Source organism: Neofelis nebulosa, chromosome 10, assembly GCF_028018385.1.
Source record: "Neofelis nebulosa isolate mNeoNeb1 chromosome 10, mNeoNeb1.pri, whole genome shotgun sequence".
In the NCBI taxonomy this organism is placed as follows: Eukaryota; Metazoa; Chordata; class Mammalia; order Carnivora; family Felidae; genus Neofelis; species Neofelis nebulosa.
This window is the reverse complement of record NC_080791.1, coordinates 56422359-56437867: the sequence shown is the minus strand read 5'-3', so window position 1 is coordinate 56437867 and position 15509 is coordinate 56422359. Positions and strand designations below refer to the sequence as shown.

General features: G+C 53.2%; 1 protein-coding gene across 1 annotated transcript in view; it reads left to right on the top strand.

Moving 5' to 3' along the window:
• DGAT2 (diacylglycerol O-acyltransferase 2) overlaps nt 1-14188 on the top strand; it is a 32508-nt gene extending 18320 nt beyond the window's left edge. Inside the window, exons 3-8 of the mRNA XM_058690362.1 lie at nt 2618-2725; nt 3125-3195; nt 9769-9973; nt 10600-10774; nt 11158-11360; nt 13001-14188. Of these exons, the coding sequence (XP_058546345.1) occupies nt 2618-2725; nt 3125-3195; nt 9769-9973; nt 10600-10774; nt 11158-11360; nt 13001-13155 (917 nt within the window). The 3' untranslated portion in view covers nt 13156-14188. The remainder of the gene's footprint in view (nt 1-2617; nt 2726-3124; nt 3196-9768; nt 9974-10599; nt 10775-11157; nt 11361-13000) is intronic.
• Nucleotides 14189-15509: the final 1321 nt, after the last annotated feature.

Here is a 15509-nt window from a genome sequence, read left to right as displayed (position 1 = left end):
AGGAAGCCTTTTCTGGGCTGATTGCTAGGGCTGGAGAGGTAAGCAGGGCACTGTTCCAGCTCCCAGGGAGCTCAGGCTGAAGGGCTGTGTGCAGGAAGTAGTCTGGCGCATGCTGTGGACATGTGGGGCTTAGGGAGAGTGGCCACCTGGGCTGAGAAAGTCCAGAACTAGCATACAGTCTCTAGATTCTCCATTGGTTCTCTCTCTCTCCATCCAGGCTGCCTTAGCACCAGAGTGAGGACAGTAGGTAGGGATTCTCACCCTCCCAGAGAGCCCAGACGTTGAGGCAGTGGGGCATCGGGGCCTGTGGCTCAGCATCCCCTGGTCATTCTTCCCCTTAGGAGAGTTGGGGGTTTGATGGCAGCTAGATTTCCGGGATGCTCAAACCCTAGCCTGAACCTCAGGGCCCTCCCTGCCCAGGCCCTCCCTGGAGAATCCGCCTGGCCTCTGAAACAGCTTGGGTGCCTGTTGGAGTCTAGAGGGCTAGAATGGCCCTTGTTCCAGGCTTAAGAAAGGGCACCAAAGGCAACTGCTCAACAGTGTGAGTGACTTTGTTAGTGACCTTAACTTAGGCATAGCCACTCACCAAGCTGCTTCAAATACTTCACAGTTTGCCTTTAACAAAGTTTTGTAGACTGCAAACGCTTCCCTAGAGACTCACCTTCCCCATCTGTGATGCCACGCTCCTAAGCTGGTCCTGAAAAGCTGGATGCCCGGTCACTCTATGTTCATTGCCCCTTCCAAGATAGTTGTGCTGTATTCAGCTACCTTGAGAGAGGTTAGCTCAGGAGTAGAACAGGACTGGATTGTGGATGACAAGGGCCCACCATTTTCCTGCTCTTAGGCTCATGGAGAGTCCGTCCAGACCTCCCCTGTCCCTCATTAAACCAGAGAAGGCTCAGCATAACGGGAAGAAGAGAGGGCATGGGTTGCAGAGCCGGGCAGCCCTGGAGCACCCATGACCAGCACAGGGCCCAGCAGAGTGGGCATACAACAAGGGTTGACTTCGCCCCCTGAGCAGTGGAGAGGGTGCTAGACGGAAGCCACGCTTCTGCAAGCATGAGTACCTGCTGCCCCCAGCCCTAGACTGAGTGCCAGGGAGCAAAGATGTGCCCCCCTTCCCTAGTGTGAAGAATTCAGAGGTGAGAGGTCCGTGTGGAAGGGTAGTGTGATACTGGAGAACAGATCTTGAAGAGATCTGGTCTGAGCTAGACCTTGATGGCTGGGTAGAAGTGGGAAGAAGAGAGGCCCCGAGGAAGCCGTCTAGGGGCCAGCCATGAGGTAAACCAGCTCTGGCACAGAGCTTGCTTCCTTTCTGTGCCACGTTATTCAATGTTAGGGCCAGGAGACCCAGAAAGGAGTGATTGCATGGAAGCTGGACCCAGACAGTCATCTGGGGGCCCTGTTGGGGTTTTGCAAGGGGGCCTATGGGCTCTGGGCTTTGGCCTGGGACTGCCTGCTGCTCCATTATGTTGGTAGAAGACGGCCCTCCTCCTGGGGCAGGAATCCATCTCTGTCAGGTCCCTCTGGTGGCAGTCTGGGGCTTCTGATTTGGGGTGAATTTCTTTCTTTCTTTTTTTTTTTTAATTTTTAATGTTTTTTATTTTTTGAGAGGGAGAGTAAGAAGGAAGGGGCAATGGGGCGCCTGGGTGGCTCAGTCGGTTGGGCGGCCAACTTCAGCTCAGGTCACGATCTCGCGGCCCGTGAGTTCGAGCCCCGCGTCGGGCTCTGTGCTGACGGCTCAGAGCCTGGAGCCTGTTTCGGGTTCTGTGTCTCCCTCTCTCTCTGCCCCTCCCCCGTTCATGCTCTGTCTCTCTCTGTCTCAAAAATAAATAAAAATTTAAAAAAAAAAAAAAAAAAAGGAAAATTTAAAAAAAAAAAAAAAAAAAAAGGAAGGGGCAGAGAAAAGGGGGGACAGAAGATCCAAAGCAGGCTCTATGCTGACAGGCTGACAGCGGGCTTCAAACTCATGATGGTGAAAACATTATCAGAGCTGAAGTCTGAAGCTCGACCCACTGAGTCACCCAGGCGCCCTGATTTTGGGTGAACTTCTAAAGCCTGGTGCAGATTATGGTTTTACTGGTCCAGCTTGAGTTTGAATCCTGGCTCTGCCACCGTCCTGCTGGGTGACCTTGGGCATGTTACCTCCTCCTCGAGCCCTAGTGTTCTCATTTCCAAAGTGGGATACAGCCCCCCCCGGCCTCACACCCGGGACAGTGGCTCCACCCGAGTCCTGAGATATAGAGGCACTTGGCAGGTCCCTCCCTGTGTCCACGGTAACGGTGGGGGGGGGGGGTGGGTACTGGGGTTGGGAGAATGTGCGAGGAGAGGCCAAGAAAGATCAGCTCCCAGGAGGGCTTCCCCAGCACTACTGCCCAGACCACACGGAGCCCATGAGCCCCTCGACACCAGGGACGCCCATCAGAATCCAGATGAGGCTCTTGTCCCCCGGGAGCCTGCTCCTCCCCAGGCTGTGGCTACAGGCCTTCTCTGCCCGCGGCCCCAGCCGTGCCTGGGCCCTGTCATCGGTGAGCCTTTGCCCAGGGGGAAACTGAGCCCCCCCCCCCCCCGCCGGGGACCACGGGGCCTGATCTGTGGCCATCTGCTCCCCCACCAGGAGTGGCCTGCAGCGCCATCCTCATGTACACATTCTGCACCGACTGTTGGCTCATCGCCGTGCTCTACTTCACCTGGCTGGCGTTTGACTGGAACACGCCCAAGAAAGGTGAGGGCACAGCCTCCCAGCCCCACCCCCTCGCCCTTGGGACGCTCCCTCCTGCCCACCGTGAACTTCCTGGGCGTGAGGGCCGCCCCTTTTTCCTTAGCACTTACTGAGGGGAAAGCCCGGAGCCAGCCCAGGGGGTGGTCCGGGGGGGGGGGGGTTAAAAGCCCCTCAGAGGGCACCACCCCGGTCCTCAGAGGAGCTCCCATTCAGTCAAGGGTTTGCATAACGTGAGGGAACAAAGGTGGCAAAGGGCCTGGCAGGAAGCGGGGAGGAGATGCTCCACGGGGTGGTAGGCCCCCACCTCAGGGTTTCACAGGGGCTCTGTCTTATCTGCCTTGCCCACGCGTCACCCGCCCCTACTCCCACTCCTTCTCAATGCTGGATTTTGTTTCCTGGAAGGTGGCAGGAGATCACAGTGGGTCCGGAACTGGGCTGTGTGGCGCTACTTTCGAGACTACTTTCCCATCCAGGTAAAGACTTGTGGGTGTTACCTTGGGTATCAGGATGGAAACGGTTGAGAAATCGGAACTTGAGCCTTAATTCATCCATCCACAGTTACCGAGCGTGCTCAGCTGAACCATGTGACCGCTTCCACCATGAACGTAGGTTCATATTCCACCCCAACTGATGCAGGATTTGAGGCACTTTGGGATACATACAGCGTGATACCGGGTAAAAGGAAAAGTCAAGACTTGAAGGAAAAAATACTAGCATTTCAGCCATACGAGTCCAACAAAGTTGCAGAGGTGGAGCTTCGTGGTCAACCCTGAGCTCCCTGGCAGCCGGGGCAAACGTGGAAACATGATAGTTGTTGGTTTTTATTTTGGGAAAGGAAGAAGCTGGCAAGTTTCTTGGGGAAACAAGACTTGTTCTAGCATTTGGGTAAAGGAGGTTTCGGACACTGAGATCCTTCGTGATGGAAGGAGCACATGCAATAGATATTATGGCCGTTGCTTGTCTGCCTTTGAGTCAATATTAAAGGCACAACTTAAAATGGCAGTGATTTATCAAGATCAACACTAAGGTAGTTTCAAGTCCCCCTGACCTGAACCACAGGCGCAACTTAAAGCAGTGAGTGTGGGGGGCTTTTTTTCCTTCTGAAGCTCTTGAAGAGTATCGCTTCTCTCAGCCAGTTGCAGGTAGGTCGCTGGGGCTCATGACCCTGGGAATTAGGGCCCAGGAAATGAGATGTGCAGTGAAAGAAGAGCGAGGCCCTGGTTGCTGAAGTGCTCAGGGGAGGCTTCTGGAGGACGTGCTCCTAGAACTCCATCTTAAAGAGGAGTAGCACCGAAGAGGCACGGAAACCAATGAGCACATAGGCACCCGAGTTTGAGAAGAAGTCTGGAGTGTGGGCGATCTTGAAGAGGTAGAGTGGAGAAGGAGGATCTCCATTTATTGGGAGCTTTCTAGAAACCAGCACCCTTCTTCAAGGAGTTCCCTTTAACCCCCACAGTGCCCTGTGAGCGGGTATTCATTTTATCCCCCTTTCACAGAAGAAAAGCCTGAAGGTCAGAGAGTAATAAAGCTGAATGAAGCTAGGAGCAATTTGAGCTGAAGTTCCAATTACTGTCTTGCCTCAAGTCTGGACTGTTCCCATCACAGCACACTGTCTCCCTATACGGCAGAGCTGTAGGAAATAAGCTCACGTAGGTACTCAGGCTCCCCTCAGGCTTGGAGGATGTAGGCTCGAAGAGCCCAGTGTGACCTTCAGTGAGGCACCGTCCCTACCAGCATGCAGAGTCTCCCCATAGTCTCCCCAACGTAGTCTAAACCTAAGTTGGTCTCTGAGTTTCCTTTCTTCTGTATCATTGGCTGCTCTGGTACACACTGGTCTTCTAAGCACCTGTCTTCTCTGGGGCCAACCTCAAGGTCCTGATGGTATAAATGGTGGCTTGGTCTGGACTTTTTCTCATCTTTTTCTGGCCGCCGGCCGATAGTTTACAAGCCAGGCTGGCAAGGCAGAGGCATGCGGGCCATGGTGCATGTGGGCAATGCTGGGGGGGTTGTAGCTAACTCTGGCAGAATCCTAAAGGTTTTTCCTGCAGGGGAAAGACCTGTCTGGCCAGCTCGCTGAGCATCCCAGCACTGGCACACCCTAGCTGCTTAGGGTAACCCAGCAGAAGGCAGTGGGGTTTGAAAAGCAGAAGCAGTGTGTGTGAGAGTGAATGTGTGCAGGGTGGTGTATGTTTGCTGTTGTGAGTCAGCGACTAGACATCCTGGCATGCTGCCCGGAGGAGGTGGCCAGGTAACCCTCCATTCCTCCACTGTACTCAGTATTGGGAGGGCGTGCCCTTTGCACACCCCAGTCTGAGCCAGTTTCCCCAGGATCCTGGGGGCCAGAGTTCCCACTCCTGCCTTTCCCTGACTCCATCTCTCTGGCTGCAGGGGGTTCAAGGCTGTTGTTGCTGGGACAATACTGTGTCATAAGACCCAACCCGCTCAGTCTGGAAGTGAGAAAACTGAGTCCCAAAGAGGGGCCGGGTCCAGTCCAGGTTGCCCGGGAAGTCTGTGCCAGCCTTAGTACCAGAATGCAAGCCCCAGGCTTTTCCCCACTAAATTCCCATTGCCTGTTTCTCTGGAAGAGCTGCAATGCCGGATTTCCCCATTGGATTGAGCCCCACTTCCTGGGTCTCCCTCTCTCTGCCTGCGGTTAGAGACCTGGGTCAGGTTCCTGCTCTGCCACTCTATTCATTGACCAATGGCTTTTGTTCCCTGTACAGCCCCGGGCTCTGTGCGAGGCATGGGGACACATAGGAGTCAGCCCTGGTCCCGTTTAGGTGGGCTCACGATCTGGCAGATTCTGCTAGACTGTCACTTTCTGCCCGTGGGACCACAAGACACACTTTCTCAAGCTCGCTGAGCCTCGTTAGCCTCACTTGCAAAATGGAGCTGTTATTATAATAAAAAGTAGTCAATTATGATTGGATGTGAGGGATTATGGCCTCTGTTCTCTCTGCTGGGACCCTTACCTCAGGGGCCAGGCCCCAGTGATTAGAGCAGCCTATCCCTCTGGAAACTTCCTCAAGGCCAGTAGCCTCCTCCACCCAGAACAGGATGACCCAGTGACCCTTGGTCAAAGCTGGGACAAACAGGTGCCCCTCCCGCTGATGTCCACATTTCCAAGAGAACCAAAACAAACCCTGTGTCCCTTTTCACACTTCCATTCCAAGAATTCACCTGGGAGTTGGAGCTGCAGGGCACATGTGAGCTGGCCCTGGGAGGGCCCCTAGGCACCAGGACCAAAGCCAGCCTGGGCATGAGGCAGGCCAGGGCATTGAGCCTCAGCCTGGGCTCTGCGCTTACCTATTGGTGATCTTGGCCCAGCCCCTGATCCTCAGGGCTTCAGGCTCCTCTTCTGTGCAGGGAGGGTTTGGCCTTGGTGTCTTCACGTCAGGGCTGACGCCCTGTGGTGTTCTGTGTGGCCCTTCTGGTCCTCCCCCTTCTCCTGGCCTCATATCAGTGGTTATGGAATGATCTCTAGCTGTACGCACCCACCCACACCTCCCCACTCCCTTCTTTGCTTGGCGCTTTGCCACTAGAGCAGCTCAGTGAGCCCTCAGAGCCTCCCTTCTCCCCGCGCAGGAGAGTTCATGTGTTAGCGGCAGCCACCAGGACCACCAGCTACCTGGAGGAGGAGAGGAAGTGCCTGGGTCACTAATCCCTGAGGAATAGGCAGGATCTTTGGAGAGGAGATTAGGAAAGACTCTCTGAGCTTAGAATTATCTATCTGTCCATCTGCTCATTTCCCAGACGGTCCTACTGAGGCCCAGGGAGGAGGGACTGTCCCGAGGTCCCAGAGCAAGGCAGGAGCAGGGCAGGTATAGGAACCAAAGCTGTTGGCTTCAGGGCCCATGTTCTCCCTCCTATGTTCCTCTGCCTTCGTGCAATGCTGTGTAAGCTTAGGCAAGTCTCTGCTCCTCTCTGGTTCTGAATTTCTTCCTCTGGTGCCAGGGTACGACAAGCCTATCTGCGCACCTTTCTTGCCCTAGGAGGCAGCGTGGGAGAAGCAACTTGCCAGGATGTGTTCCTCACTCATGTTAGCAAGCAGGCCTGGCCTGGGAAACTTCTGGGGCTGCGACTCTGCCGTGGGAAACAGGGGACACAGGAGCCAGCGTGTCAGTGCCTTCCTTCTCCCTCCAGAATGGATGCTCTGTCCAGCCTTGGGGGGCAGGGGAGTGTGGCATGAAGACAGATCATAGCCGACCAGATGCCTGTTCTTCCGGTGACTGCCCCGAGGGCCGTTAACCTGCAGTGTACCTCGGGGTAGCACACTTAACCGAGTGCCCCACCAGATAGACACATGGGGGGAGGTGATTTAAAGAGCCAGCTGGGCTTCCACCAGGTGGCGCACTTGATCCCAGTGGCTCAGAGAAAAGCCCACTGGGTGGCCTGGTCTAGAGGTGGGGTAGGATTCGCTGCAATCTCCTTTCTCTAGGCCTCAGTCTCTACCTTGTGATCAAAGAAACGGCCTAGGTCAAGGCTCCTCCAGCCCATTCTAGGTCTTGGACTCCCAGACCCAGCATTCAGTCTGGAGCAGATCACCAATGTGGTGCTGGCTGCTCAGTTCTTACCTTGACGCCATCCCATCGCCTAGAAGCCAGCCCCAGGGTCCACTTTACTGCGAGCTAGTGTGGTGGGCATACCTGCTCCTCAGGAGGCAAAATCTCGGAGCAGTTTCCTTGCAAGGCTCGTGTAAAGCCAGGCCCCCTTTACAACCCCTCGCTGCCCCCTACCCAATAGTCAGGACCTACACTGCTGCTGTTTCCCGTTTCCGTAGGGGGCAGCTTTGAGTTGGTTGAGTTCTTGAACAACTTGAATGCGCTTGCCAAAGGCAAAGAGGAAGAGGAAGAGTAAGGAAGGCCCAAGCAACAGCGGGTGAAACTCCTAGGGTGTTGCTCGCGCACATTCTGGCAGTTACCAAAACTGGGAATGGTGCCGGCCACCATCGACACCGTCCCTCTCAGGCCTCTGTCACCTGAAGATTCAGATGTCAGCTTCCCAGGGCCAGCCACCAGCACCCCCTCGCCCCAGATTGAGCACAAGATCCTTCCCTCAGATGGGGGTTCCCAAACCTGGAGTCGTGGTAAATCCGGGCTCCTGACATTCTGCCGTTGGCCCGTGCCTTGCCTCTCGCTGGCACCAGTGCAGGGACGTGGGTACTTTCAAACACAGCAAGTAGGAATGTTATCGGTGTCACCCCTCTAAAGGCAGGGCAGCCCACAAGACCAAAATGTTCAAACCCTTTGACCCAGGAATTGTATTTCTAGAAGTTTGTCAAACAATCAGATATGTGGACAAAAATAAGATACTTACGGAAGCATTCTTTCTGAAGGAAATTTTAGAAGGTTTTTAAAGATCCATCAATCGGAGTTTGATTATAATTCTATTTTGTACAGCATAGCTGTGTGACAGAATAATGCAGCCATGAGAGACATGTTAATGAGGGATCGTGGTAGGAAAAATAGTTACGATATGCTTGGTAGAAAAATGATATCAACCATGTGCCCTTAATTTTGTGGTTTTTAAAAAAGAGCATGTGTGGGGGCGCCTGGGTGGCGCAGTCGGTTAAGCGTCCGACTTCAGCCAGGTCACGATCTCGCGCTCCGTGAGTTCGAGCCCCGCGTCAGGCTCTGGGCTGATGGCTCGGAGCCTGGAGCCTGTTTCCGATTCTGTGTCTCCCTCTCTCTGACCCTCCCCCGTTCATGCTCTGTCTCTCTCTGTCCCAAAAAAAAAAAAAAAAAAAAAAAGCATGTGTGTATTTGAATGACAAAAGGATTCAACATATCAGAGTGGTTTACCAGGATTGGAGATAGGACAGGTACTTTGGATTTTCTTTTTACTTCCCTGTATTTAAACACAAATTTGTTAATGTTTATTTTTATTTTTGAGAGAGAGACAGAGCGTGAATGGGGGAAGGACAGAGAGAACACCAGGCTCCAAGCTGTCCGCACAGAGCTGACACGGGGCTTGAACCCACGAACCATGAGATCAGGACCTAAGTCAAAGTGGGGCGCTTAACCGACTGAGCCATCCAGGCGCCTCTCCCATATTTTTTAAAAAATGTTTATTTATTTTTGAAAGAGAGAGAAAGAGAGAGTGGGGGAGAGGCAGAGAGAGAGAGAGAAAGAGAGAGAGAGAGAGAGAGAGAGAGAGAATTCTAAGCAGGCTCTGCACTGTTAGCACAGAGCCCGATGTGGGGCTAAAACTCACAAACTGCGAGACCAAGAGTGGGATGCTTAACCAACTGAGCCACCCAGGTGCCCCTTTTCCTGTATTTTTTAAATGCTCTATGATTATTTATTACTTGTCTAATCAGAAAAGAAGTGATATTTTCTGAGCCAAATGCCCTTGCTTTCCATTCCTTTCAGTGCCTCTACCCCTACCAAGTTCCTTGCAATGCTGGATAGGTGCCTCAGGGTATAGGGAAACTATACCACCCACCCCACCCTCCAGGCCACCAGCCCCAGGGGAGGGGGTAGCCCTCATGGAAGCCAGTCCTTCTTCAGAGCATCCCAGCTTTGTTGATAGTACCACAGGTCAGCTGCCTGGCCGTACAGCTGATCCCCCACCCCCACTGCGGCCGGCACAGGGCTATTTCTTGCCTGACTCCCCAGCAACGCAGCTGAGCCTTGCTGCCTGGAAGGAAGTTTCCATTCAGGCCAGCTGCATTGTCCCTTTTCTGCCCTAACCGAAGGATGTGGACTTTACCCCAACGAAAACTGGACACCCCTCTTTATCTGAGAGCGGCAGGGGTTGGATGAGGAGAATGGGTCCAGGAGGAGAGCAGGGTACAGATAAGGGGACCTGTTGTGTCTGGCTGGAGAAGTAAGGGCATGAGAGAGAAAGTTTCCCCCTCCCTTCCTGGGGACTCACAGTCGAAATGCCAATTGCCAAGAGTCTGAGGTCAGGTGTGCAGAGACCCTCCGGTCCTTCAGGCCCAGAGTCTCATCGGGCATGACACACACAGTCCTTCCCCTGTCTCCTGGGCGTGCCCCGGTACCCTTCTCCTGGCAGTTTCCTCTGACCTGAGTTTTACCCTGCAGCTGGTGAAGACACACAACCTGTTGACCACCAGGAACTACATCTTTGGCTACCACCCCCATGGCATCATGGGCCTGGGTGCCTTCTGTAACTTCAGCACAGAGGCCACAGAAGTGAGCAAGAAGTTCCCCGGCATAAGGCCCTACCTGGCCACGCTGGCCGGCAACTTCCGGATGCCGGTGCTGAGGGAATACCTGATGTCTGGAGGTGAGAATCTGCCTGCCCCTGCTGTACTCTTGTCCAGGCCTGAGCCTTTCCACTGAGCAAGGTGATAGAGAGGTCAGGAAGCCCACATACCGTGCCCCAGCGGCTGGTCCTGTGCTCAGAGGTGCAGTCGGCCATAGGCATGGTGGGTCAGGGCCGAGCAGGGTCATTCATGCATCCTTCAGGATTCGGTTTCAATAACATCTTCCCTACGATGCTTACTCTGACTCCTTTTCTGGGCAACCCAGCCCCTGTGCTGCCCTTGGCACAACCTTCTGAAACTAATCACTTTCTGTGGATCTGTCCTTATCCACCGGCCTGCGACCCCTGCCACCCTGATTCGCAGGGATCCCCAGCACCTAGCAATAGCCTGGCAGTGTTAGGACCTCAGGGAATGTTTGCCAAATGAACAAGGTCCCTAAACAACCTTGTATCATTATCTCCATTTTACACATAAGTAAGCCAAGGCTCAGAAAAAGAAATAGCTTACGCAGGGCCATACAGCTTCTAGCGGCTGGGTTAGGTCTGGAGCCTAAGGCCAGGGCTCTTTCTGTTTATGTTTGGCTGTATGAAGGGGGTAGGGAGTGCATTTATGGGCAGCCCTGACTCTATGTCCTTCTCCCTGCCAGGCATTTGCCCTGTGAACAGGGACACCATAGACTACTTGCTTTCAAAGAATGGGAGTGGCAATGCCATCATCATCGTAGTGGGGGGTGCAGCCGAGTCCCTGAGCTCCATGCCTGGCAAGAACGCAGTCACTCTGCGCAATCGCAAGGGCTTTGTAAAACTGGCCCTACGCCACGGGTAAGTGCCTCCTGCACACACTTGCACACGCGTGCACACCAGCATGCACATGCATGCACAGCCCTCCAAAGCTTTGTTTGGCCCAAACAAAGCAACTCCTTGCTCCTAGAAGCAAGGCCCAAACCCCAGGAAGGCATAGATGGGAATTTGCTATCCTGTGGGAGAGGAGAGCTTGGATGCCAGAGCTTCAGACCAAGTTTGCCCAAGTGTAGCCTGAGTGTCTGAGTGGGGCAGAGATGCAGCCTGTGTTTCCTGGGCTCCTGCAGGTGGGCTACAGGCCAAGCTCATGTGCAAGACTGTGCCCTGGGGCCAAATAAGTCATGCTGCTGGGAGATCAGAGGCCAGCAGTTAGGGTGTGACTGACTCTGGCTTCTCCCTTCCAGAGCTGACCTGGTTCCCATCTACTCCTTCGGGGAGAATGAAGTATACAAGCAGGTGATCTTTGAAGAGGGCTCCTGGGGCCGATGGGTCCAGAAGAAGTTCCAGAAGTACATTGGCTTTGCCCCGTGCATCTTCCATGGCCGAGGCCTCTTCTCCTCTGACACCTGGGGGCTGGTGCCCTACTCCAAGCCCATCACTACCATTGGTGAGCTCCCCTGCCTGCAGCCCCTGAACTCGAGGTGCCCCACTGCTAGTTTGTGGTAGAGTTAAGATTCACACGCAGGCCCTCTGGCTCTGATGTCCATGCTCTAAACCACTGCAGCTGTGGACATGTCTGGGTGCTGATGGGAACGGCCAGTGGGGGTGGAGATAGTCCCATCACTGTGAGCCAAGCGGTGCCAGATGAGAAAACCAGACTTAACGGTCCGTGTTTGCAGGGCCCAGGAGTCTGTCAGGGAAGATCAGGAAGACCAGTCTGTCAAGCAAAGACCAGGAGGGGGTGTGAGGGGAATGTACAGGGTGCTCTGGGGGGTGGCAGTGGACCTCCGAGAAGCGGTGACTCTTCCACTTCTAACTGAATAGGAATTATCTAGCAAAAGACAGGAGGAAGAGAGGTTTTTTTTTTTTTTTTTTTGTCAGAAACATTAGCTTAAGTGAAGTTCCCGCAGCAAGATTGTATAGATTTTTGAGGAACAGTAAGAAAAACATCAACACGACTGGAGCATAGTCCTCTGAGAAGTATAGCAAAAACTGGCAGCACTTGTCCCTCAGCTGTGTTGTTCTGGGTGTGTGTGTGTGTGTGTGTGTGTCTCACAAGCCAGAGATCACACAAAAGTGTGTAGGCCACAAGCCATGGACTTTAGGGGCCAAAGCTCACGTAGATACTTTGAGTTATCAGGGTCAAGGTGTTTTGCTTTGTATTTGTACAAAGACTAACTGCCTGCATCTTAGGTGACAGGACCCAGACTCACTCTTGACTCTTGTCACGTGCAAATCCTATACCAGGTCTGACCGCTCTGAGGCAGCAGGGACATATCCGTGCACACGTGTGGCTGGAGAGGGACAGGCTCCTGTGGGCAGTGTGAACTAGTTTGCTCTTCACCTTAAGAATGGAAAGCTACTGGAGGGCTTTGGGGAGGAGAGGTTCAGAGTTGCATTTTAAAGTGATTCTTGGGCTGCTGGATAGAAAATGGGTTAGAAGGGTCAAAAATGGAAGCCACAGGACCAATGCGGGATGCCCCTGTGGTAGCCACTAGGGACGAAGGGAACGGCAGTGGTGATGAGAGAAGGGCATGCACTTGGGAGAAATTTCTGAAATGTCTTTGCCAGGACTTTGGGATGAGTTGAATATGGAGATGCAGAAAATAAAGCAATGAATGGATGTATGAATGTTGGGCTCCTCCTCCCTCGGCACACTTTTCAAAGCATGTCATGTGATTTCAAAATCCTAATCAAAGTCCTATGAGGAAGCAGCCCCATGTGACAGGTGAGGGAACTGAGGCTCAGAGAGGCAAAGTGACTTGCCTGGAGCAGACCAAGAGCAAAGCCATTACTCGGTCCCCTAACTCTTACGTGGGACCTTCCAACTGAGTGCCTTCGGAGCAGCCAGTGTTGATCCCACCTGCTGCTTAGTGACTGTGTGGCCTGAGGCAGGTCCCTTCCCGTGCCCTGGAGCCTCCCATCTTCTCCCCTGTAACAGAGACAACCTGAGGTGGAGCACGTTTGGCACAGTTCCTGGCACATGGTTGGCACGTAGTGCAGGGTCACTGCTATCAACATCATGGTAGACTGTCAGGGGGGCCCGAGTGGATTGACTAACCAGAGGCCTCTGCCCCATCCCTGCAGTGGGTGAGCCCATCACCATCCCCAAGCTGGAGCACCCAACCCAGCAGGACATAGACCTGTACCACAGCATGTACATGGAGGCCCTGGTGAAGCTCTTCGACAAGCACAAGACCAAGTTCGGCCTCCCGGAGACTGAGGTTCTGGAGGTGAACTGAGCCCGCCCTCAGGGGCCAGCTTCTAGGAGGAACCAGCTACAAATCGTGTTCTACCAAGTTCTCGAATGCTTTTTTGTTCTGTAAATTTGGAAGCGTCATGGGTGTCTGTGGGTTATTTAAAAGAAATTATAATAATTTTGTTAAACCATTACAAATGTTAGGTCTTTTTTAATAAGGAAAAAGTGAATATTTCCAACTCTTTTAGTTCCAATTTGTCCTGTTCTAGGTGGTGGCTGACGCATTTGGGCCTTTATGGTTTCTCAAGCAATCCTTCTTCTTCCTTCCCCAAAATTACAGACAAAACTCAGTCCTGGTTAACTGGGAAAGAAGGACAGCCATTGGTGACTCAGACCGGGGTTAGGTTATCTTCTTTTTACTTGCAGGATGAGGGCCAGGAGCCACTTCTAATACAAACACATCTATTCTAAAATGCCTACCCCACACTTAACTGCAGGCCTGGCCCCTCATACCAAGGGGAAGACCTGCAGGGCACACTTGTCCCCAACTTGAAGAGTGCAGTAATGAGCATCTGGAATGCTCCAGCTCCAGTCCAGTTAGTCTTTTAAATCTGAGGCCTCCAGGGTAAGAACCAGGGTGGCAATCAGCCTGTGCTAGGGACAGTGCTGTCCCAGATGCACCGCCTCCAGGATTAGTCAGCCACCACGTTGTAGTTGGAGTGACTAGTCTTCCACAGGGTGCTGACAACATGTGCCCAGGACAGACCTGGACTTGGCCTGATTCACATGTTTCCCAGTGGCCTCGGTTTGTTTAGCCCATAACCCAAGTATGAGTGTGAGGAAAGGGTCCCTCTTCCTGTTCACAGAGGGGCCTGGCCTTCTGAGCAGCACATTGGTCTTAAGACAGGAGGCCCCCGAACCCAAGCCTCACATATTTGTGCCTTTCTGAGAGGGGAGGAACCAGGGAAGAAACCCAGCCCCTCTGTGTGTTCTGTTTTCTCTTGATGAGATGATTGTCCCGTGTCACACTTTTGTAAATTCCAAAACGAATAAACGAAAACGAGAGTTCTCTGTGAGTTATTGCTGGGACTTCACCTGCATCTTGCCCCTGACGCTTGGGGAGGCTATGGTCCCATCTGGGCTCCCTGCCAAGCCTTCCCCCTTGCTCCTTTGGTCTACGTGGTCTACACGCCGTACGGTAGTATCGGTTATCTTTTCCTGCGCAACAAATGACTCCACAACACAGTGGCTTCACACAACACTGTGTCCACCACACAATCTGAAAGTCAGTAGCCGAGGTATAGCTTAGCAGAACCCTCTCCCTCAGGGCCTCTCGCAAGGCTACAGTCAAGATAATCAGACAGGCGGCGGTCGTCCTCATGCTTGACCAGGGGAGGACCCACCTCCAAGGTCATTCACGCGGCTGTTGGCAGCGTTCACTTCCTCACTGGCTATTGCCCAGAGGCCACTCTTGCTTGCTTGCCACACGGGCCTTTCCATGGAGTAGTTCATGGAATACAACATGGCAGCTGGCTTCATCAGAGAGAGTAAGCAGAAAGAGCCAGAGAGAGAGTGTGCAAGGTGGAAGTCACGTTCTCTTATAACTTCATCTCAGATGTGATACCCTGTCACTTTTGCCATATTCTCCCCATTAGATCCAACTCACACTCAAGAGGATGATATACTGAATGAATGCCTAGAGGCAAGGGTTCTTGGAGCCCCCTCACAGCTGTCTACTGTGTGTGGCAGAGGGTTACTGTCCACTTTTAAGGTCCTGAGATGGCAGAACTACAAGTGTCCTCCATGGATCACGCAAGCCATGTTCCTTGCCTCTGGCCTCAGTTATACCACAAAGAGGGAGAGCTAGCCTGCTGTTGCTTTAGTGATTTCATGCCACACCCGGGTCCCCCAAGATGCCACCTCTCTCTGTTCCAATTCCATTTGATTCAATGAGTACTACGCAGCTGGGAACCCCTCTTAGCTGAGACCAAATGACCTCATTCCAACTTTCCCACCGCCTAAGTTTCTTTGCCATTCATTCATCCACTCCAAGGACTGCTCCTCTGTGCATACAACATGGCGTGCCTGGTTGAACTGGGACCTCAATGTCAGCCTGGGATTTGAAGGGTGACTAGAAGTTGGCCAGGAAGGAAATGCAGGGAAGAGCAGCAAACAAAGACAGGGGAAACAGCACTGCTGAGTTGAAGGAGGATGTGGTGGTAGATGGGTCTGCAATGGGGCTTGGCTTGGAAAGGCAGGAGAGTTGATGTCTCCAGAGTGGGCGGGAGGCCAGGCGGCAACAGGAGATACCCTCAAGGAGCAACAGAGGCTGAATTCTGTAGCACTGGGCAGTCCTTAGGCCCACAGAGTTCAGGTCAGAGGATTTCCTTGAGGATG